The 24,381-nt window shown below is 34.8% G+C and overlaps 2 protein-coding genes across 2 annotated transcripts; one reads left to right on the forward strand and one right to left on the reverse strand.

Moving 5' to 3' along the window:
* Window positions 1-6,666: 6,666 nt before the first annotated feature.
* LOC131927415 (uncharacterized) lies at window positions 6,667-11,192 on the reverse strand (the record flags this gene model as incomplete). The annotated part of the gene is made up of 2 exons (XM_059283112.1): window positions 11,130-11,192; window positions 6,667-7,228 (listed from the first exon to the last, which is right to left on the reverse strand). A coding segment is annotated over exon 2 (477 nt), but the record flags the coding sequence as incomplete, so codon positions are not given.
* A 342-nt stretch (window positions 11,193-11,534) lies between these two features.
* Window positions 11,535-17,340, forward strand: LOC131927429 (uncharacterized). The gene is made up of 5 exons (XM_059283130.1): window positions 11,535-11,681; window positions 13,978-14,105; window positions 14,692-14,833; window positions 16,265-16,394; window positions 17,095-17,340. The coding sequence occupies exons 2-5, from the start codon at window positions 13,997-13,999 to the stop codon at window positions 17,233-17,235; spliced, it is 522 nt and encodes a 173-aa protein (XP_059139113.1). The 5' UTR covers window positions 11,535-11,681; window positions 13,978-13,996; the 3' UTR covers window positions 17,236-17,340.
* The last annotated feature ends 7,041 nt before the right edge of the window (window positions 17,341-24,381 follow it).

Below are 24,381 nucleotides of genomic sequence, written 5' to 3' on the forward strand. Positions count from 1 at the left end.
TCCACCCCCACCGCTTTCCATAGAGTTGTTAATTTTTAATTGAGTTACTCAGAACAACATTGAAAATTTTTAATTGAGTTACTCAGAACAACATTGAATACGGATTGACGATAGTGTGTGTTGAGGGGGGGGGGGTGTAATCAGAAACAAATATTTTTATTGATGACCAAAGTTTCCTCTAAGGGGAAAAGATAGGGTGTAACGTGTATTTTGTGTTCTTAAAGCCTCATGCGAGTACATAAGTTTTTTTTTTTTTTACAAAATGACTGCGCTGCAGGTTCAAGACTACTGTGCGGCCGCGCAGCTTAGAGGGAACATAGTTTATGACTCATAGTTCAACCCTAAAGCGATCTTTAGCCTCTAAGCCAGACTAATAGTTTATTAACTAAGATATCCATCGAATACTCGGGTGAGACAAACGTAAAACAAAACCAGGGTTTCTTTAAGCCATGCTCTGAAAGGCGCTGGGAAGAGGAGGGGGTATATATATATATATATATATATATATATATATATATATATATATATATATATATATATATATATATATATATATATATATATATATATATATATATATATATATATATATATATATATATATATATATATATATATATCATATTACATTTCATTCGCTCGGATGTGGGGGTAGGACCTGTTCGGTGTGTATGTATGGGAGGGGGGGCAGTGTTCAAGGACAGATGCCTGAGAAAAAACTCTGAATATAAGCCAACAAAGCCAAGTTAAGTACAGGAAAATTACACTTCCTTCCAGTCATGCAGGTTTTTAAAGCTAGGCGTGGTTTGTGACGTCAGAGGAAAGACCCCAGGTGTAACTGTTAAAGTGGAATGCACGCTCTAAACCACGTGATACATTAGCATATTTCTGAGAACGACAATGCACACATCCCCTAAGTGCATACCCGTGCAGATAAGCACTTTTTAAAAAAATATTAAAAGTGTTGATCATTAAAAATTGTGGGCTTTCCTAGTCCTAGTAGTAAAGGAAACAATTTAAAAAGTAAAACAGGATGTTTGAAGAGAAAGTGGATTATCTACCTTGAAAAAAAAAAAAGCTATTTATAAACCCGAATTAGGTCGCACTGGTTGACTGCATGGAAGTATTTAAAAAACATGGAGGCGTTTCGTTTGACATTTTAAGTGTAGGCGGTGTGTTCTATTAATAGCTTGCAGTCACGTGGTTTATTAAACATACAGCAGTGTATGCCGTTGGTAAGGTAATATTTAGCAAATGCACGACCAAGATAAAAAGAAATGCGATCGCCTACTTAAATATGCAAGGTTTTAAAACGGGTAAAGTAGTAGGTATATGTGTGTCAGTGCGTGAATTTACCGCGTGCATTTGCATGTGCTGTGTGTATGCGTGTTTAACATTAGTATGTGCATCGCTTCCAGTGTGTATGTGCATTTAAAAGCCTTTAACGTGTTTATACGCATATGCATTTATTTTGTGCATGTACATTTAATGTCTATTTGGGAATTTAATATGAGCATATAGCTCTAATGTATGTAGTCATTTAAACGTGCATGAGCATTTAAATTGTATGTGCATTTTAATAAGTGTAGACGTATGAGCGTTTATTGAGTGATTGTGCATTTAATAAAAGTTCGTTTAATGAGTACAGGTAATAGATGTCTGAGCAGTTTATAGTTTGTGTGTGCATTTAGCGTGAGTATAAATTTATGTCACAGAGAAAGCCTAGCTCGTATGTAAACTGAGCACACCTATACAAGTCAGATAAAATCCGGGCAGTGGATATTGGGGGGGGGGGGTCGCCTTGAAAGAATATACTGAATGCAGGTCATGAAGAGAATATAACGTCATAGCGATTTGAAAAAAAAGTTTCTTCATAATTAGTAAGATAGATGTATTACATATTCTCGTTAGACTCGGATCATTAAAAATGCCTATGAATTATTATACTAATGTAACATTATACCGTCGGCTGAGTGTACCATGGGACATCACTTAAAAAAGACATATTTTTGAATTTGAGATTACTGGCATTAATTTCTTTCAATTTTTATCGATAGAAGGGAGACAAATCTATTTGGACAAATGATCTCAGACAAAATATCTCAGACAAAATATCTCACGGACAAATGATCTCAAGACAAATGATCTCAAGACAAATGATCTCACGGACAAAATATATCAGGGCAAAAGATATCATGGACAAATGATACCATGGACAAAAGATCTCAGACAAAATATCTCAAACAAAATATCTCTTTTGTCCTGAGATCATTTGTCCGTGCGATATTTTGTCTGAGATATTTTGTCTGAGATATTTTGTCTGAGATCATTTGTCATGGAACCCTATTTGTTTATTTAAAAACCCAAATTTGTAACAATAAAAGACAACAGCTAGCGAAATTGGCAACATCAATTAATTATTATACGTACTTTGTGACCTGGGTCATCATTACTGCCATGGGCGGACACCTAAATGGGAAGCATCTGACCCCGCCTATCATCCCCCCTTACAAAATTGACCCCGCCCCTATCCCCTAACAGCCCAACACAATTGGCAATCAAACCCCCTCCCCACGTTGAAAGTCGCAGTATGACAAATTTATCATTAAGGAAAACACATTCAAGCAACACTACTGACCAGTACATACAAACCAAAACAAAACCTTGGCATGACTAACCACTAAAGCGGATTACCTCAACTGGCCTAAACTGAAGAGGTGACTAACATATCCGTAGGTTGTTTATTTTATTTCAATCGATGACCGGCCGTGTGATGTAGGCAACTTTAGGTTGTATGGTACAGCGGCGTTCATTCAACAAACGCTGACTAGTGTTACACACAGGGGCGTACCCAGGTTTTCTATGTACGAGGAGCGAAAAGGAGCGTCAGCACGTAACAATATATATATATATTTATATATATATATATATATATATATATATATATATATATATATATATATATATATATATATATATATATATATATATTTTAGTTACTATATAATATATATATATATTTTAGTTACTATAATATATATATATATATATATATATATATATATATATATATATATATATATATATATATATATATATATATATATATATATATATATATATATATATATATATATATATATATATATATAATATATATATATATATATATATATATATATATATTTAGTGGCACTTCTAGGGTTTCTGACGCTCAAGAAAAACTAAAGATTAAAGCTGGCCTATTTGTATGGATATGGGGATGGTGATGATAATGATGACAGAGATGATCATATGTATGATGGTGACGATATATGCCACGTTGGTACTTAGACTACTTGCTGAGGGCCAAGGATCGACCATCCGGCGGGGGCTGGGGTCCGGGTAGACGCGGGATCAGTGTTAAAGAATATCGGTAAGCTAAACTTGACTGAAATGAACGCTGTTTCTATACGGTTATGTTGGAATAATTTGGCGTGAACGATCAACATCAAGACACATGGGGTTTATCTATTTTGAATAATCCTCGGTATACATGGGGGTAGTGTGGTTAACACTATTTCCAGTTGCCTTTGTTTTTTTCCAATGTGAGTCATGTACTTATCAGAGCACGGTTGACTCCTACAGCCACAAGCCGGGATTCGAACTCGACACATTCAAGTTAGTATCTAGCTAGCTACCGCTCGGCCACGCCGTCCCTATTGTGTACAATAGCGTTATGTATTTTCTTAAAGCGACTTTAAAACTTTCTAGACAACTTTTATACTAATTATGACGAATTAGTAGTTACTAATCTAGGTTAAACTACATTACAAAATCGTTTAAGACCGACCCCCATTTTCAAATGACCGACAGCCATTGTTAAACACTGACGCATGCCTGTATTTCTTCCCCTCACCATCACCACCAGTAAACCCACTCTCCCCAACATCTGAAAACCTATTAAATTCAACCTGTGTCAGCTGTGTTAGGGTCACATGACCTAAAGGTTCACAATACTCTCGAACCCATGCAGGCAGATGACGACACATGCAAATTTTAAAGTCTTAGTATACATCTATTTATAACTCTGACCTAATTTTTAAAATATCTTTTTACTTACGCATCGGAAATCCCCGTAACAATTAAGATATTGATCAAGCTATTATTGTTGTGTACAGTATAGGCCTAGCTGATAAAATCGAGTAGGTTCGGATTCTTGAACCAGCTGTTTGCAATCTCAGGGATGGGCACAGACGTCGTCAATAATGAATAAGGAGACTAATCAGCAGACGTGGCCAGTAATTGTTTGCAGACGACACTGATCCGGTTAATCGTCAAGGACGATAATATGTGTGTGGCAAAAAAAAAGATGGATGGGGGATATCCCCCCACCCAGTGTTTCTTCCAGACTTCTTTCTCTGGGGGGCACTTAAAATTTTCTGAGGGGGGGGGGCACTGTTAAAGTATATATTTTTTATATTAACTCCGCCCCCCCCCCCCCCACCCGAAGAGATGCCTGGAAGAGACTCTGCCCCCACCTAACTCATTATAAACGATCGTACCTAAAAAGCAGATCCCCCCTTCCCCCATGTCACAATTGTCATATTCAGAGTTTCTTTCAGGCATCTCTTCGAAACAGAATGTATACACAACATAATCAACCAGTGTCTCACTGATTAAGTCCCTCCCACCCCCTACCCCACGGAGAAAAATGTTTGAAAGAAACACTGATCACATTTCTTACCAACCTTGAATTTTAGTATATCATTGCATGTCTGAACCATCAACCCCCACCCTCCCGCACCACCTACACAGCTAGATCATTGACGCCATTTATGTCGAACAGTGAAACAACCAAAACATCACAAAGTAACCCAACCTTAAACCCTTGCTTGTAAAAACAGCTGATTTTGCATATTTTTATTCCACCGAGGTGGGGGGGGGGGAGACCGCGTGACGGGCGTGGTTAAGAGGCGAAAATTCGAGAAAGGCAGCGAGGGTGTTAAATAGCATCCTGCGCACTTAATCGTCGCGTTAATTAATTAATTAGCTAATTAATTACACCACGATAACAGGAAGCTTCCTCGCGATTCATTACGTGAACATTCTGTTAAAAAAAAATGCCTCTTATACTGAAATATGGGCGGCTCAACGATTGATGGTCGAATCACTGACAAAAAGTATGCGGTTTATAAAAACCTAATGAATTATGCAAGCAAATTCAGATGTTTCGATAATTAGCAACTAGTTTAATTTTTAACTATAGCTGTAGGTCTACTGTGATTAATTAATCAATAATCACGATTTAAATAAATCCGATTCAATTGAATAGGCGTAATTTAATTAACATACAGATAGAACTGAACGCATACCTTTCCTCCCCCCCCCCCCTCCCCCGCATACCTTTCCTAACCCCCTAAGCCCTCGCCCCTTTTCAATCAAAGTCCACCCCCATACCTTTTTTTTTAAATCGCCCAAATTCGACTGCAAAATTGGGTGTTGGCGACAAGCTGTAGCGACTAACTGGGCCAAAGTACGCATGCGCGAAATGGTTGTCCTAAAAATACGCCGTATGTAATAAGAGTAGCATTCTTAAAATACTAAACAACAAGCGATTTTCATAACATGTTATATTAAAAAAACCGGAACTTTAATATAACCAGAGTTCGACTGTTAGGCCACTAAACTATGACGTGATATCACACCCAGAACTAAATAGGGCGCTGAGATCAATGCAAATCCCACAGTCGCTTAGCAAAGAAAAGATAAGCCTGTTTGGAGCCCATCTTAACCTAAATATAGCCTCCAATGACGTCACACTGACGCTACTATAACCAACGTATTTGTATAGTAGAAGGCGGTGACAATTCTTTTTTTAGCGCTACCAATCTTGGTGTTTGTTTAAACCAAAAGTAGCTAGAAACGATCATTCATATTTTTTTTAAACACAAAGACATACTCATGAAAACATTACTCACTATTTTAATGCAAGTCTAGTAAGTTAGTTGAACAGACTATTCTAATCATAGCTGGACAAGAAAAGATATAGGGGAATATGAAATGCACAATAATCGGATAATCCGTGACTGCATGTAGGATCACTGACATAACCATGAGAGTTTTTTTGTGAATAATTTGTGCCTCAAATAATAGTTTTTCAGCATGTATATCACCATGATCTAAAGAAAAAATATATCTAACTGTAAACATACATTTAAAATACGGGGATGGCAATACATGATGTCAATATTATTTTTCAATTTGTATCTCCTCCCCCCCCCCCCCCCCATTATCACAAAAAGTCAGACCGCCCACTAAAATTGCGTTAGCCAGCTATACAGCCCCCCCCCCCCCCTGCATGTTTTTTTTTTTTCCTTTTTTTTCTTTATCAAATGTCAATTAAGCTGAATCAAGATTGTATATAATTGAATTCATTTATAAAAGTTTTTTAATGCTAAATAACTGAATCCCGAACCCTATTCATCAACAGTCATTAATAGACACCACTGTGTGAACACTGAACAGAAAACGTAAAATTAACTATTACCATACACGGTAAATAAAAATCCACCACACACGAACATACACAACCATTCCACATACACGGTACATAAAAATCCATCACACACCAACATACACTCACACACACAACCACACCAACATACACAACCACACGCAACTCACCTGTACGTTCGTGGCGTTGGTCGGGTAGTAAAGCCTAAAAAAAGTCCCGTGGTCAGCCAGTCCCAGCATCAAATCCACGCATCCCACCGTGTACGGACCACTCGCCTCCGGTAAATGTCTCCGCTTGTGTTTCGGCCGCCGGACCTCCGCCTCGATCATACTGTCCACTCTGTCCTCGATCCCTAGACCCACGCATGTCGACAGGGGGATGGGCAGGGTCAAGCTGTTGAACTTAAGCTTGAAGAAGTTGCTGTTGTTTCGGATGCTCACGGTGCGACTGACGCGCTTGAAGAAGTTGAGGCTATTCCTGGAGCTCACGCTTTTAATCTCGTCCTGGTCCGGGATCTCGAGGTCTTTGGCGTTGTTGATGTCCACGACATCTTTGCTGTTGTTGTTGTCGTTGTTGTTGTTGATACTAGCGTGTGAGGAGAAGAATCCCGTTCCTTTGGCGAGGAAGTTGGGTAACGCGCACAACATGGCTACTGTCTGTGTGTGGATGTTTCATAAGAGCGATTCGCGAGATACACAACAGGAATATTATACATAGAGTAGCCACATACACCTGTGGATAGAGAGTTTTTTAAAAATATTTTAGGAATTCGCGAGATACAACACAGGAGGATTAGACATGAAGTAGCTACATACACCAGTATGATGGAAAACTGAAAAAATATTTTAGGAATTCGCGAGATACAACAAAGGAGTATTAGACATGAAGTAGCTAGGCTACATACACCAGTATGATGGAAAAACTGAAAAAAATATTTCAGGAATCCGCGAGATACAACACAGGAGTATTAGACATGAAGTAGCTACATACACCAGTATGATAGAGAACTGAAAAAAATATTGTAGGGTTAGGGCTACGGTAATTATAGTTAGCAGAAGTAATCGCGAGTTAAGCATTTCGCTTGTTTGTGCTTAGAACAAAAAAACAAACATTGAAACATAAGTTTGTTGTAATTATACTAGTCCGTCTCTCTGTTAGGAGCCTTGAGACTAGGAACGAGTAAGTGAAACGTGTTTTCTGTTGACGTGTTGTTATTCTTAACGAGCTTAAAAGAATCGCATCTCTCTGGTTAAGAATAGACTGATCGGAGTTTACATTTGAAGTTAGGATGTCTCAAATATGAGCTGTGACCGAACGAACAGGTTATATCAAGCGACAGCACCAGTGCTATGTGAGGATTAATGATCGACCAGCAACAGTGCTATGTGAGAATAGGGCTGGTAAGTAGGTCACTAACCAGTTCTACGGCTCAATAAAACCTGCATGAGCCATAGAACTGGTTGGTGACCTACTTACCAGCCCTATTACTCAACGACCAACAAGTTTTTTTTTTAAATGGACAGTGTGCTGTAAAGCCCATCAACACACCTAAAAACGTCTAAAGGTAAAAGCTGAACAGGTAAAAAATATTTGACCAGGGCGTGGGAACCGCCTACGTTGCCTTGGAGTTTCTTAAAGTTTCTCACCTAGATCTACGTGTGAATGTGTGACTCCGGAGGAGTAAAACAACACAATTACCTCACCCCGCCTGTATAAAAAATACTTTCATGTGACATAGTCTTTGGGAAATAACGGGACGGAGTGGACTAGCGGTAGTGAGCTGGACTGCTAACCCGTAAGTCTTGAGTTCGAATCCGGGTTCAAGTCAGTAGACAGTCCCTGAGTCCACCCAACTCTGATGGGTAACTAACTCACGTTAGTGAAAGCAAAGGCGGCTGGGCATAGTGCTGACCACACTATCTCTTCATATGCTGAGGTCACAGAAACAAGCGAACTCTACTCTGTGCCCTATAGACCGTCGGGTTTTAAAAGTGAACTTTTTAAAAACTTGTTTTGTCAAATATCTATGAACGCAAGCGCTATAACAATTTATGAAATGGGACTCGGCTGTATGCGGACTTAGGACAATAGTCGCCATCAGACCAAGTGAAGCACCCCCCCCCTATACAGCTACACATGCGCCGACTACAAAACAAAGTAATAGCCACACACAATTAAAAAAACACACCGATGAAAACTCCGCGAAGACAGGAAGTGATAACCAATGCACTCGCGTGCGTTCGAAGTTGAGCAGTCACGAGTTACAGCACGTGCAAGAGTAACCGCTGGGATGTTAAACGGTGCAGGGGAGGGGGATGAGGGGGAGGTTGTTTTTTTAACAGACTTGAAAAGAAGGTTGATAGAATTCTATGGGTTTTTAGTTAACTTGCACGGAAACAAACCGATGCTTTTGGATTATTTGAAGTCTAACACGAGCGTTCAGGCGAAGGGTGTGTTACGACACGGTCTAGTAACCGTATATTAAAACACGCCCAAACTTACACACCATATCTCGAATTTACGACAGACTGGAGTAGATATAGGACTATTTTTTTTTGGGGGGGGGGGGGGGGGGATCTCGTTTAGAGTCAGGGATTAGCGTGGGGATAATTGTTAAGATATCGATACTAGAGAAAACAGTTAAATTCGAATACACCGTGCCTGCGGTACCTGGAATATAGAATGAGGCTCCTGCTAGACGGAACTATTCCATTCAAGAAATTGGTAAATAAATGACGTCAAGCTCTAAGTGGGGAAGGTAACAGGCGAAGTGTGACCACTGGGTCACTGTTATTTTCGCATTTTAAAGTGTTTTTTACTTTCTCGTATATACGAAGTATAGAGAAAGTATTGTAATCGTGCACAAAAATCACTTGAAATTTTAACTATTTTCACCGTATTACACCTCAGTCCTTCATCACATCCGAAGTATAGAGGACTTATTTTAATCGGGCAAAAATTATCAATCCAGATTTATCAAAATTAAAAGGTTTTATGCGTAATCCAGTCTGAAAAACTGGGCTTTGCAATTCTGTCCGTATGTCTGTGTGTCTGTGTGTGTGTGTGTCCGTGTGTAAACACGATAACTTGAGTACCGTTACAGCTAGGTTGATGAAATTTCATATATAAGTATTTTATCAAAATCGTAGATCCGTATCAACTTTTGAGCGATTTCGGATAACCGGAAGTGGTACTTTTTCTACTTTGAATTTTTCAAAAGCCTATAACTTGAATACTATTTCAGATAGATAAATGAAATTTGATATGTAAGTAAAAGATCTAATTCTCTACCTTCTGTCAAATTTTGAGAATTTTTCGTTGACCGGAAGTACTTATTTACGCTACTTCCGATTTCTCAAAAAACTAATGTAAATTTTAAAAGTACTAATAATATTGCGCACTATTATGCGCTTTTTTATTCGCGTTCACTTGGTGTGCAATTAATTTTTCTACGAGATTTTATTCTATTTTTAAAACTTTAAGTATTTAAAATGGATTAATTAAAAATCATGTCTATAGCCCGAGTTCCCATCCCCTGTTATTTTATATAAGAATATTCGAGAAAGTTTAGGGGAGATCACTCCCGGTTTATTTTTAAATAAATCTGTGATGAAAATCGATTACTAACCTAATCTTGACCCAGCTCAGTCTATATTTGGCTAGTCGGGAATCGCTGTTTAAACAAAACAATTGCGGGGGGGGGGGGGGGGCTGAAGTGTGACGACATTTGGCGGATTCAAACTTTTGTGACGATGGGGAGTAAAAATCGTTCTAAAAGTCATTCAGTCCTCATTCTGGTCGACCTAAAAATTTCTAAATGATACCGGTGATTAGTAAAAGGACTATGCCTCCTCCCTATTCAGTTGATCCCATAAACTCCCAATACCTCGATTGGGGTTCTCACAATTGTAGAATTTAGAGTAGATGCTTTAATTTAGTCTATTCTACCACTGCTTTTTTTTCAACCCGGGGCAATACATCTTCATATAACAACAACAGATCTAGATTTCTAGAACTAGAATCTATGTGATAACCACTTTTACTTCCTCGGGATCAATACAAAATACAATGTATGTGAATATGTAGGCCTACATGCCAACTTTATGCTAACCTAACAAAGTCATCTAGGTATAAATTAAATGTATATTCTCGTTTGATTAAGGTTAATGAACAAATAGATAATAAATGATTTCCTATCCATTTTTTTTTTAGAAAATACAGTACAGTAATTCTGACAGGGACATCGTTGAAGTCTAGAAAGATATTTATTTTGCACTAGATTCTAGATCTAGAGTTTAGATTTTGATCTAATTTTTAATTTCAAAGTTGGCTGCACTTGCAAAACCGCTGAATGTGGGTAAGGCTTAGACCTGATAAGCCTGGTAATCCTACCACTTAGTTGTACAGCGCGCTTTTGTTTACTTTTTTTTCCATCTTTAGGCCTATTTTACAAAACTAAACAAACCTTAAATTAAGTTTGAACAAAACACGTAAAAGCTAAGAAGAAAAACTTCAATTAAAAATTAAACAATTTGAAATTAGTTGAGACAATGTTTATAAAACATATGAACTTACTCTTGTACAGAATAGCTCCGCTATAAACTTTTATTAGACAACTTAGATTTTGTCTAACCACTAATAAATATAACTTTTTCACATCCAGCGAACAGCTGTATCCGACCCGCACTCGCTACGTCTCGTCTGCGACAGCAAGTAGCAATCGCTGCGCAGGAATTTTTAACTTACTGAAGTAACCTCTGACCCGAAGCGCCTCGTCGATACGGCCTTCACCTTTAAATATTTAAAAAATCAAATTTTCAGTATACTTATTTTACAAATAAGATTTAAAATATATATGTAATATATTTAAAATAAAATTATATAACTTCATAGATATATTACTGCTTAGTTATTTATTTTAATCTGTTTTTTTATTTTAGGCTTTAATTTATCTAATTTTATTTCATGTAGATTTTACCAAGATCTAATTATTTATTTAAATAACAGGAAGTTATAAAAAGGTAAACACTGGGTTGTCTGTCAATAGCTCCGTGCAATAAATTCCTACACAATACTTTACCTTACGTAGATCTATTTCATATGATAAATAATTAATCGACTACTTACAAAAAAATTATTTGTGTAACGTGGGCTTCTGTTCATCCATAGATAAATGTTTTGAGAGGTAGGATGAATAAATAAAATGATCTAGAATGTCCAGCTGTAAATCAGTGAGTGTGTGCTGTCAGTGCTGATGAACGTCTGTCCAGTCCAGTCAGTGTCCTGTACTCCGAACTGTGTGTGAATTCTATCCTGGGGCAAAACTTTAATTAATAACAAATTTTTACCGCCCCCCCCCCCCGAACGAAATGAAATTTATATCATTTAGATCTAGATCTATAGGCCTATAGAAAATATATACTTTTAACTTTTTAACAGTGTCCGGGGCCCCCCCCCCCCCTCAAGAAAGTCTACCGCCCCCCCCCCCCCCCCCTGGAAGAAACACCGGTTGTTAGTAGTATAACAATATAATATAAGTATTGTAAAGTAATCTCCATTAATTTTTATGGTTAGAAATTAATTAGTATAATAATTAGGGTTAGGCGTATGGTAGGACCAGGTTTGGGGTTAGGGACAGGGTTAACATTGACATTAGCCAGTCATGTGTGTATTTAGTTAACTACCAATAACTCAATAACCTAACACCCCTTTTTTTAAAGAAGATTCCATTATCAATCAGACACCGGTGTAAACATTCTGCCGAAAGGGGATCTAATTATTATGGCTTTGCTGACTTTGCAGCTATAATTTAGTATAATTTATAATCTATCATTTTAGGGATGTAAAATCTGCAGAGGCTAGTAATGTGAAAAAAAGGTGTCTCATTAAATTTTAGTAATTATTTCACATTTATAGAGGGATTTATGTTTTCAAAGTTACAAAAATGTTTCAAAGTTTCATTAATATACCTATTTTTAAACACTCGTATTAAAACTTTTCAGTAATAAATAAAGACTAGCGATGTTTTCTTCAGATGCAACCAAGCACATTTACTTTAGAAGCCATCTTGTTTAAGTTTTTTTTGTAAAACTACAGTTAGAGATTCAGGGGAAACCACTCTAACTTACAGATGGCCGCTGTTTATATAGCAAATCTTGCTCGCAAACACTGCTGGGATGATTATAGATACCGGTGTTCGATAATGGAATCTTCTTTAAAAATGGGGTGTATGGGTTGTTAGTAATATTGTAATCTAGACTAATTTTATGGTTAGAAATTAGGGTTAGGTGTCTGGTAGGACCAGGATTAGGGTTAAGGATAGGGTTAGCATTGAAATTAGCCAGCCATGTGTGTATTTAGTTAACTACCAGTAACCTAACACCCCTTTTTTAAAAAAGATTCCATTATCGGACACAGGTATAAACATTCTCCCATGTCGCTACATCTCTGCTTTGCTTAGCCTACACTCCCCTACACCAATTTTGACATATTAACCAAAGTTTCACCTCAGTATGATAAATAAAGTAACTTTGGGCCCATTTTTTATAATAAATTTTGATTGGCTATAATAATATAGGTCATGGATTTATTGTAAGCAGGTTGTAATTTTTTTACTATTGTACTCTATGAGAAAAAGTATCATCGGCTATTACCATCGCTATTTAGAAATGGTTTAAGTTCAGGGCCTACTACAATGACATTAGCCTCTATAATTACTGATTTATCAGTAATAAATTTAAAATTAGCCCAATACCTGTAACTTAGGGCCAAAAAATAATGATCTAGTTTAGACCTGATACATAATACTGTAAATTGGGAACAGGGCATTTCCCCCCTGTCAATTACCCCCCCCCCCCCCCCCCGGATATTTCCCCCCCAGAGTAATTACCCCCCTGTCAATTACCCCCCGCCCAGTAGGACATTACCCCCCCCCCCCCCCCAGACAGGGTTAGGGCTGGGTTTAGGGTTAAGTTTATGGCTAGGGTTAGGGTTAGGGTTAGAACTAGGGTTAGGGTTAGGGTTAGAACTAGGGTTAGAGTTAGGGTTAGGGTTAGGATTAGGATTAGGGTTAAGATTAGGGTCAGGGCTAGGGTTAGAGTTAGGGTTAGGGTTGTGTCTAGCTTTGATTTTGGTTTTGTGTGAAGTTTTAGGCTAAGGTGGATGCTTATGTTTTGGTCTTTTTCTTAAGGTTTGGATTAAAGTAGTATATAGGTATAAAATTCTAGTTAGAGTTAGGATTTTAACTTGAGAGGGGGGGGGGGGTGGGTAATTCCCGGGGGGGGGGGGGGGGTAATTGACAGGGGGGTAATTGCTCCGGGGGGTAAATACGGGGGGGGGAAATGTCCGGGAGGGAAATATCCAGGGGGGTAATGTCCTGTAGCCCTGTAAATTATAGTTAGAACAAAGTTGTTTTCTGACTGACCTCTTATGAAAACTTTACAGGACTGTAGTGTCTATAGAACTATGTTTTGTTGTTTCAGTGGCTTAAGGACATACACAATGGATCCTGAGTCTCAAGGACTAGCAGGTGGTGATGAAGGGTTTGCGGATGGTGAAGTTGTGGATGATGAAGCTATGGAAGTAGCCAATGCCAACAATGAATCTGATGGTAATTTATTTTATGGTAGTTAATGTACACTTTCTGTAAAACTGTACAGCTACACCTCTTGAACAAGAAAAAAATAAAAATTAGACTTGAAGTATATTTTTACGCTGGAACTTAAAATTAGGCAACTAAAAGACAGGAATTAACAGACTAGTTTGTCTTTTTGATTGATGATAGTATATTGAGCAAAAATATTTTAATTTTAAGCAAACACAAGATGAACATCACTTAAAGCAGTTATGCACAGCTGGGTTCCAGCACTCATCAATTTATGTAAACATTGGTATTTAAAATTTGATGTAGTGAAGTAAATACAAAGTTCTGTATAGCATGTTGAATATTATTGTATTATGTATGTTCTTAAAAAATAGATTTAAGATTTTAAAATCATTTTATAACCTGCATAGAATTACATCATACATTATCACTGCACTATGTAGAGTATATTTTTAAAACACCCAATATAAAAAAAAAATTATTCTCAATTTAAAAATGTTCTTTGAGCTTTTTCTAAGAAAAGTAGGGTTCTTTCCCATGTAAAATTATTTTTTACTCCTTAAACAAAAAAAACTCTTATTTCCTCTACTAGATGAAGTTCTCCAAGGTCCCAGAGCATCTGTCTATTTTTGTGATTTTGACCCAGGGAAACAGGGTCACGACATTCCTAAAGAGCAGGTAGAGCAGATGATGCAAGCTGAAGCATATCAACGGAAAATTGACACCTGCCACTTGTAAGACTTGTTATTATACAGTTGCGATCAGCGGCCCTTTGGTCTCCAGTTGTTTTTATCTTGGTATCAGCTATTTTTTGTCTCTGGACATTTTTAGCTTCCTGCTATCTGCAATTATTTGGTCTGCAGTTATTTTTATCAGGTTTTTCTTTGTACCTAACTTTCTTGCTAATAAGCAGAACAACCGCAGTCAGATTTAATTGATAGAAATATTTCTTTTAATGGCATTTGTTCAGTCTCATCAATATAATAAATTTTTACACTCACTGATGTTTTAACTCTTAGGAAATTCTGGCTTTTGTTTCTTTTATTCTAGTTTGATATCGCAAAGATTTTTCATGTTTATGCTGTAACCAAATTTTTAAAGCTTGACAGAGATATTTTAAAATGTCATCATAGCCTGGCTTTTTAAAGTAATAAAAATTATATTATTAAGCTTTTAACAAAAATTATAGTTTTTAACAAACCAGATTCCTCTACCAAACTATGAAACTTTAGATCTTTGCTTTTAAAAAAAAATTGGAAGATAATTTTCTATATATGTTCTTCGTGCCTCCGCCCCAAAGAGATGCCTGAAAGAAACACTGTTGCCAGGAAGCTTGAAATACATCTATACACCATATCAGTGTACTGTTATTTCCTGTTAAATTTTCTTATCACTTTTGCCTAATTTGCTTTAAGTTCCTGGTTAGTTTTTTTTCTATTTGCCCAAGTGTCTACAAACGGAGTAACATTTCCCACCTCATCCAAAATGGAACACAGCACACATTTTAAAAACAAGTTAAGAATCCTGGATTACAACAACAGATTAATTGAATGACAATTTCATTACGTCTGATATCTCTCACTCTTTACATTGTATTTGTATTACTTGTATTCATTATGTGGTTCTTAAGAAAAAAATGCTTACATTATTCATTGAGTTTCTTTTCACCTCTTCTTTAATTTTTCTTTTTTTTTTCTTTAATGATTCTAACAGTAAGGGTTTTTTTTACAAAAGAAAAAAATCACTTTTCGGACTTGACTGTCTTATGGTAGGTGAAGCAGAGTTCACATGTTTCTGTGATCTTTGCATAAAAATATCCAGCTGCCTTTATTTTACCAGAAGCAGGTCAGGGACTTATAAGAGCTGTGTAGGGACCCTCTACAGATTCCAGCATGAATTAAAAGAAATTTAAGAAAAATGGAATATTTGTGTGCGTTTAAAATTGTTAATTTTTTGTCTGACAGATGCATTAAAGATTTGTTTTTAATAAAAAAATTTGTGTGACAGATGCATCAAAGATATTTTTAATAACATTTTTGCGTAACAGTTGCATCAAAGATTTTTTTCAATAAAATGTTTGCTTTACAGATGCATCAAAGATTTTTGTTCAATAAAAATATTTGCGTGACAGATGATGCATCAAAAATTTATTTTTTGGTCAACAGATGCGGCAAGTGTTGGTTTGATGACCAGTTCAACCAAGACTGCACTGAGTGTGGTGGGTTTGCCATGACCAGGACCTGCCCCATCTGCCTGGGCAGGTGTCGCCAGGTTTGGAAAAGGAATGTCAAAATGGTGAAATTTTTTTTTTAATTTAGAATTTAAGATGAGTTATCTAAATGTGGGAGGGTGTGGTCTGGGGGTAGAGCTCCAAACTGATAACCAAATGTCTTTCTCTTATCCACCCTCATTGGTAGTATAGGAATTGTAATTTAGTAACAAAAGAAATTTTACAATGTCTTCCCATAGAAGTACTTTATTGGTACAGCAACGATAGGAATTTACCATTGTCTTCCACTTATGTTCTCTGTTAATTCAGTAACAATTGCAATTTTATGAAGTCTTTGCCTTATGTTTGATATTGTTACAGTTATCAAAAGGAATTTTACCATGTCTTCCCATTCTGTTTCCTGCTAAAATATATGTTCCATTGTGTTACAGTAACAAAAGGAATTTTACCATGTCTTCCCCTTCTGTCCCTGTTAAAATAGATGTTCTATATTATTACAGTAACAAAAGGAATTTTACAATGTCTTCCCCTTATGTTCCATATTGTTACATTAACAAAACAAATCTTACACTGTCTTCCCCTTATGTTCCCTGTTAAAATAGATGTTCCGTATTGTTACAGTAACAATAGACATTTTATCATGTCTTCCCCTTATGTTCCATATTGTTACAGTAACAATAGAAATTTTACCATGTCTTCCCCATATGTTCCATATTGTTACAGTAACAATAGAAATTTTACCATGTCTTCCCCTTCTGATTCCAGTCCCACAGTTATCATGAGGCCTACTGGGACGGTGCCTGTGGCCTACCTGAGGATTTACAAAGACCTTTTCACATTGAACTGTTCACAGATTCCTCTGAGGATGGGATCTCTCAAGGACTACAAGATCTATCTACGAGCTAAATATGCACTTTCATAGGATTTAAAAGACCAATTACTTTTCATAGTAGTGATATGTTTGTCCGACTTAGCCTAGATGATTTTTTTAAAAATGTGTTCCTATTTTTTTTTGACTGCAATAGGGCTGGTAAGTAGGTCACCAACCAGTTCTACGGCTCTATAAAACCTGCATGAGCCATAGAACTGGTTGGTGACCTACTTACCAGCCCTATTTTACTTTTGCACTGTGACCTTTTACCTTTATTCCTTGGTAGCTTATTTTTATTTTATAAATGTTGGAATGATATTATATCTAACCAATCTGAATAAGCTGCTTATCCTTCATAAAGTGTTGAAATTTTGCAAGTGTTTTAAATTTGTGTGTATGTCTGTACATGTGTATGTTTTTGTGTTTTTTAAATTTTTAAACTAGAATTACCATTACTATTGTTTAAAATTCATGACTAGTACTAGTACACTTTGAATAAAATAAATGTTTTCTATTTTTAAATAACTTATTCATTGTTAAATCAATGAACAGACTGGGCACAGAGAAGATGGTGCTAATCACTATGTATATTTTGATGGTTATCACCAGCGATAATAACACATATATTATTCAAAGAACCACAAATAGTATTTTTTTAAATGACAATTTTCATTTTTTTCTCAATCTTTGTCTTTCTAATCATTCGAAAATTTATTTTCAGCTTCATATGAAATATTACAAAGGCAGCTTGGCTCATATCATTTTTCAGCTTCAACATCTGCCATATTTGATAAGCTTTTATTCCTTTAACTCTTTAACGCACATTTATGCTCAAAGCATAGAAAAAAAACTAGGCTTTACAGGGTTAAGGAAATTTTTATTTAATTTACATGTTCATGTTTTTTTTTTTAATTTCAAAAGCAGCTTCTATCTTTTTTTTTATTGATGCAGCATCATCCATCTCCAACTTGTTTTGATTTGTGTTTTCAACATGTTGTCTAAATTAAAATTAGGTTCTAAGTCACTGCAATATTTTGTTATATAAATATTGGTAATATCAACAGAGGTTTGTGTTAACCACGCGATCCTTTGTAATGGCGAACTGTTATTTTTATCTAACCATTACTGGTTTTTGAACATCATATCTAAGAATCATGTGTTTGTGGTTTGTACACCTCATAAGGAATGGCGATGTGTACAAAATTAAAGGTGTTGCAAACATCTCTTAGGACCAAGAAAAGGTTAACAAAATATATTTATGCATGAAGTGTACATTGCAGTTAGTGCTATTCATAGTGACTGCTGACATGCAGAAAAAGAAGACTTAAGTGTTGATTACTAGTTGTAATAGTCATAGGAATTAGGGGGTTTTTTTTTGTTGTTTTTTTAAATATATGACCTTTTGTTAAATTTTTAAAAATATCCTGAAATTATATATAAAAGATGTGATTCTTTACATTTAGAGAGAATTGTTGATACATTCACATTATTACTATAACAAAAGAGAAAGTGAATATAATATGGACTGTTTAGGTTATTCAAGATGATTTTTCATAGAGAATTACAAAAACACCTAGAATTTCTAAAACAATCTCTCAAGAGCCAGTTATTTTTTTTCGTTTCCTACTTTATTTTTCTTTTGTTCAGGGCTGTTTTAGGCCAGTATATAGAAGAGAATTTATAACCCTGACATGAAATTTTAAAATATTCTAGTTTGTTTCTTTATTACTTCTTTTGTACTGATTTGTGTATACATACTAAATTGGGATATACATTTTCATCACTATTATGAATTTGACAGTTTTGAACACCTATAAATGTGTTTGTGTATATATCAATATACATATATATATATGTATATATATATGCACTTTGTGTATAAGCATAACAATAGTAAGTTTCTGAAGACTATATGGGGTGTGTATTGGTGCATTCTGTCATTCAAAAAAGTATAATATTGATCATATATGTATGTATGTATTTATATATATATATATGTATGTATGTATATATATATATATATATATATATATATATATATATATATATATATATATATATATATATATACTCTTTAAGTTGGAGAATTGAAACAATTATAATACTATATTTTGGCAATAATAATTCCACCAGTTTAATAAAACTTTATTTTCTGCTGCCTGTACAAATATATGAATCTCTTTTATTTATATAATTTGTGTAACTGACTCAAATGCAGTCCAATCCTGCTTGATTTACTTTTTCAGTGTGTGTATAAGATGTGTTTCATGTAACATTTACATTAGCTTTGACACCCTTTTTGCTTTCACATTTTCACATTATGTGTGTGCTATTATGGAAACTTTATGCATTGCTATTGTAATGCTACAACCAGTATGGATAGTCTATATTTTTTTTTAAAAAGCAAAATGTGTTACTTTATTCTTCTGCTTAAAAACAAATCCAGCATTCCCCAATATTTAAAATATATTATGATTTGTAGCTATATGTTGTTTTTTTTTTAACCAAAAAAAAATATTAAAAAAACATATCGTCAGATAAACAAATTAAATTCTACAATTTTTAATTAAATTATACTTTTTGTTTACATAAGTTTGTTAGCTCTCTTAACAGTACATTGATGAGAGATGTTTTGTTTTTTAATCTAAATAATAATCTGTTGTAGTATTCTATAATAAAATCTTTTACTTTGTATTTAAAAACTTCTTATATATTCAAGTGCGCACTACTATTTTCACTATGTGAATGTGGCTTTTCTAGAAATCCTTCAAACATTATTTAGAAGTAACTAAAGATAGGTCAGATTAAATAATCCTGAGTTTTTCCCCCCAAACATAAACAGTAGTTGCCCCCCTGGTCTATGCCAGCAGTATGCCAAGATTGCCTTATCAACATCTGCCCATTTTTGCTAATGAAATAAAATCTATGATAGTAACTTAAAAACTTCTTGCATTTTTTTTTGCATTCAATTTTAGTTGTTTTTTTTTCACAACCTTTGTTTTACAAGAAAAGATGTTTCTGTTTATTGTGGCCAGTATTTTAGCACATTACCAAGTTGTAATTTAGAAAAAAAGTTCTTTTTTCAAATATGTAGTGTTTATCTAGTCCATATCATTCCATCATCAATATCAATCAAACTTTAAAATCAAAATACAATTTAAGATAAATATTTAAAATGTATATCTAAAAGCCTCTTACATTTTGCAATAGCCAGAAAAGTTGTTGTTTTTTTTTTATTTTAAATACAAAAGCAATATTAATGGTAATTATATACTTTAAAAAAGCATACATTTCTTCAATTTTTTAGTTAAAAGAATTTAGTTTTATCTAACTTCAGAAAACTGTGAGATGGCTTATTTCCCTTTTTTTTTAAATAAATACTTTTAGTCTTTGATTGGCAATATGTTTCTAGCTAACTTAGATAAAGGCTTGTTTCTTGGCTACTTTTTGCTCCAGTTAAAGTTTGATTTTTTTTCCCATTCATGAATATTTTAATTTATTCACGGTGAATTTCACCACTTATAAATTTAGAAAAGCATAACCAGTAACATTTGCATTTGGTTTTTATAGTTTTAATGACCAATTAACCTTTTTCTATACCTGTGCAATATGTTTCTTTCTATTTCCTCTAGTACATTTAATCACTAGCACTTTTAACACTGTTAATTATTTTTTTCATAAACGTAACTAGTAATATCTGAAAGTATATTTGTTACAATAAGAGGTTTTATAGTTATATTAATATTTGATTGTCTTAGTGTAGTGGATTTCTATTTCCCTGATTTGGCCATTTTAAATCTTTGTAACAGATCACTTATCACACATTTATGCTTGTAATCTAGGCCTGCGCAGTACTTTAGGATTGAACTATACTCTAAGCCTGAATGTACTCTCTGCCTAATTGTACCTTAAGTCTGGCAGTGCTAAAAATAATGCTTTCCTTTTTATCTTGTATATTATTTTATTTGCCTTTTTCTATACCTATGTCAGTTGTGTAGCCCCTTCCTTCCCCCACCCACCCCAATAACATTCCAGTGGTGCAGTTGTTTCCCTTAAAATAAATTTTGCCAAATGGACAAAGGGAGTTAATATTTTCCTCTACAAGTGCTGATAACCCACACTGTACTACTGATAATCTTACTAATTACAAGTCTTTCTTGTATGTTTTCTGTGGTTATATTTTTTTTTAATTAAAAATAAAGTGTGAGCTGTTGAAAAGTGTTATTCTAGAAATCTGTGGTTTCCTGTGGTAAAAATTGTGTTCTCTTTTAAAGCAAAATGCCTTCTGTTTAAAAAAAAAGTTTAGAAACCATTAAGATTTCTATTGTAAATTTGTGTTCAAATTTAAAAGCAAGTTCAGACTTGTATTTAAAATGTTGTTAAAAAAAGATCTCATCAATGTTTATCACTTTAGTTCATTATCTTTCTATTTCTAGTAGATCAAAGAACAATAACCACACATGACCTGGAATCAGTTTTGAGTGACCTCCCTTCACATTTATCTTTGAAACCTCTTAGTTTTTCAAGCAGTCTTATAAAGCTGTTTAGATCATCTCAAAATTAAGAAACCTTACTTAAAGTATCGTAGAATTTTGTTCTGTTTGGTTATTAGTACTCTTTTAGTGTCACCTTAATTCAACTTGAAGTCAAGTTATAATGCAGGCATTTACAGCTTGCTTGTGTTGGCTTTTGTTGCAGCATATAAATATTTAATATTTATATTAACTTATCAATAAATTTCACATTGTTTAGTGTATTATTTTAAGATTAAGGAAAGTGTGTTGAAATTTGTCTGGTTTTATGTTTTATATCATCTACTTCACCTACCTGGCTTATAATACTTACTATTACCCAGTAGTTAAGCAGAATCAACAAACTCATGAATACCCTGGGTAATTACTGGGGTCATCCATAAATGTCGTCACGCTTTTTTGACGATATTTACCTCCCCCCTCCCTTCCGTCACACATCGTCACAAAAAGCCAGACCCCCCCCCCCTTAAAATGACATCACACTTCAGTCTACAACCCCCCTCAAAAATTAAGTTGAATTTTTCTTAAAACATCGATATTTTTCCAAAATCTTGTCTGAACTCTGTCAAAATAGAGTATTTTAATCAATTCCTATTACAATTTATTAAAACAGTTTTCTAAAATGCTAAATAACGTCTAAAATTCGTTTTCTAACATTGCCCTTTTATATGCAAAAGTGTGATGTCGCACCATCTGAACACCCCCCCCCCCCCCCACATTACACACGGTCACAAAATTACGGACCTTCCCCCCCCCCCCCCCCCCTACGAGTGTGAAGTCATTTAAGGACGACCCCTAACTAGTAACTAGACTTGACAATCGTAACTTAAATCTCTTGCTAGTTGCTCTGAGACCAATCCCATTCTTATCAAACTTGTGTTAAAACTTTAGTTTAGTGTTTGTTTGCCATACCCTTATACTGTAATAGCAGACAGATACTTAAATTATTTTCTTACCAAGATTTGTGTTAGTTTAGCTAATTTTCTCTTTGTGAAACCCACATAATTATATTGCTAGCATTTGTGGTTGAACCTATCACTTTCCCTTGCTGTAACTCTCTAACCCTTACTAAAACATCAAATGTTAAAATATTACCTGCTGTGTGGTTATAAATTAAAACGAAAATTATCTTTTCATCTCCATCCTGAAAACTAAAGCAACTATCTATCTAATTTATGAATCATTAATGTATTCAGTCACATTAATTTCGGATGATTTTAGATACTGATGTCCGATAATAGACTCTTCCATATAATAGGTGTGTTGGGTTGTTAGTACTATTGTAATCTCGACTAATTTTATGGTTAGAAATTAGGGTTAGGCGTATGGTAGGACCAGGGTTTGGGTTAGGGTTAGGGACAGGATTAGCATTGACATTAATCAGCCATGTGTGTATACTTAATTAACTACCAGTAAATCTAACACCCTTGTTTTTAAGAAGATTCCATTATCTGACACCCGTATAAAAATTCCCCCTTAATTTCTATCTAAAATGTGGGGGGAAAAAAGCTTTGAATACATTTTTAATTATGTTTGTTTCTTTGATGCAACACATAATCATTATATGTATATTGTTTCATTTTATTTAAGCCTCCTTTTTCTGAATCTTAACTTGCTTTGTAAATGTCATATCTAATAATAAAAAAATGCTGTAACAATAATGATGAAATATCTTTACAATTTTTTTGTTGTATAATGTGGAATTGATAAGTATTGATAAGACTAGTGATTTGATTTTGGAGGAACATTTTTAAATGTATAATTTTTTTGTTTTGACGTCCAGGGGGGGGGAGGGGTTGAAGATGCCTGAAAGAAACACTGCTTATCACATCAAGAGCTTAAGACCAGATTCAAATCAACTAACACCTAATATCAGTTGATTGTGCAAAAATTTTCAATTGAAATATTAATCTCACTTTATGGTCTAACTAATTGATTTTTAAAACATTGTCTTTTAAAAGAGCAGAATTTTTTCAAATTTCGTTGTTTGTCAGAATTAAATTATCCTATATTCCAACACTAAAAATTAAGAACGAAGAAGAAGAAAGATCCTATATTTCTGATGTCCACCCACTAGATTCTTTAGTTGGTAAAAGTAAATACTAGAACAAAAAAGTTCTACTTGTGAAGACATCATACATTGTCCCTGAGTATACTCATCTTTTCTTTGTACTCATTCTTAATTTTAGTGTTAGAATGGATTCCCTTCAACACAATTAAGTATACAAGTCAACTGGTTATTTGCCATTGAGGCAGATGACTCCGATTTCTGACTGCTTTTCTTTTTGGATTTTCTTCCATAGCCTTTGTCCAACTAAGAACAAACTACAAGGTAGCAGTTGTTTGATTTTGGAGTTGTCTCTCCTAGAAGCCTTGCTGTCCCCAGCTATTGAGCTTCATCTGCCAGGGGGTTTGAACTCAAAACTTTTCGGTTAGCAACCATGAGCTTTACCGACTCAACCAAGCCGATCTTATCTCTAAAAGGTACATATAATAAGTTGGTAAAAGTACAATACAGAATTCAATTGGATGCCACTTAATGATGACCTCTACAAACTCTACTTCACCTGTCTAATGAACCTTGCAAGTCTCAAAAAGAAAGATTTTAACAGCTGATACTAAACAGTAAAAAAAAAAACCAAGTAAAAA

This window comes from Physella acuta, unplaced genomic scaffold (assembly GCF_028476545.2).
Source record: "Physella acuta isolate Inbredline_101_S28 unplaced genomic scaffold, ASM2847654v3 ptg001400l, whole genome shotgun sequence".
Taxonomy (NCBI): Eukaryota; Metazoa; Mollusca; class Gastropoda; family Physidae; genus Physella; species Physella acuta.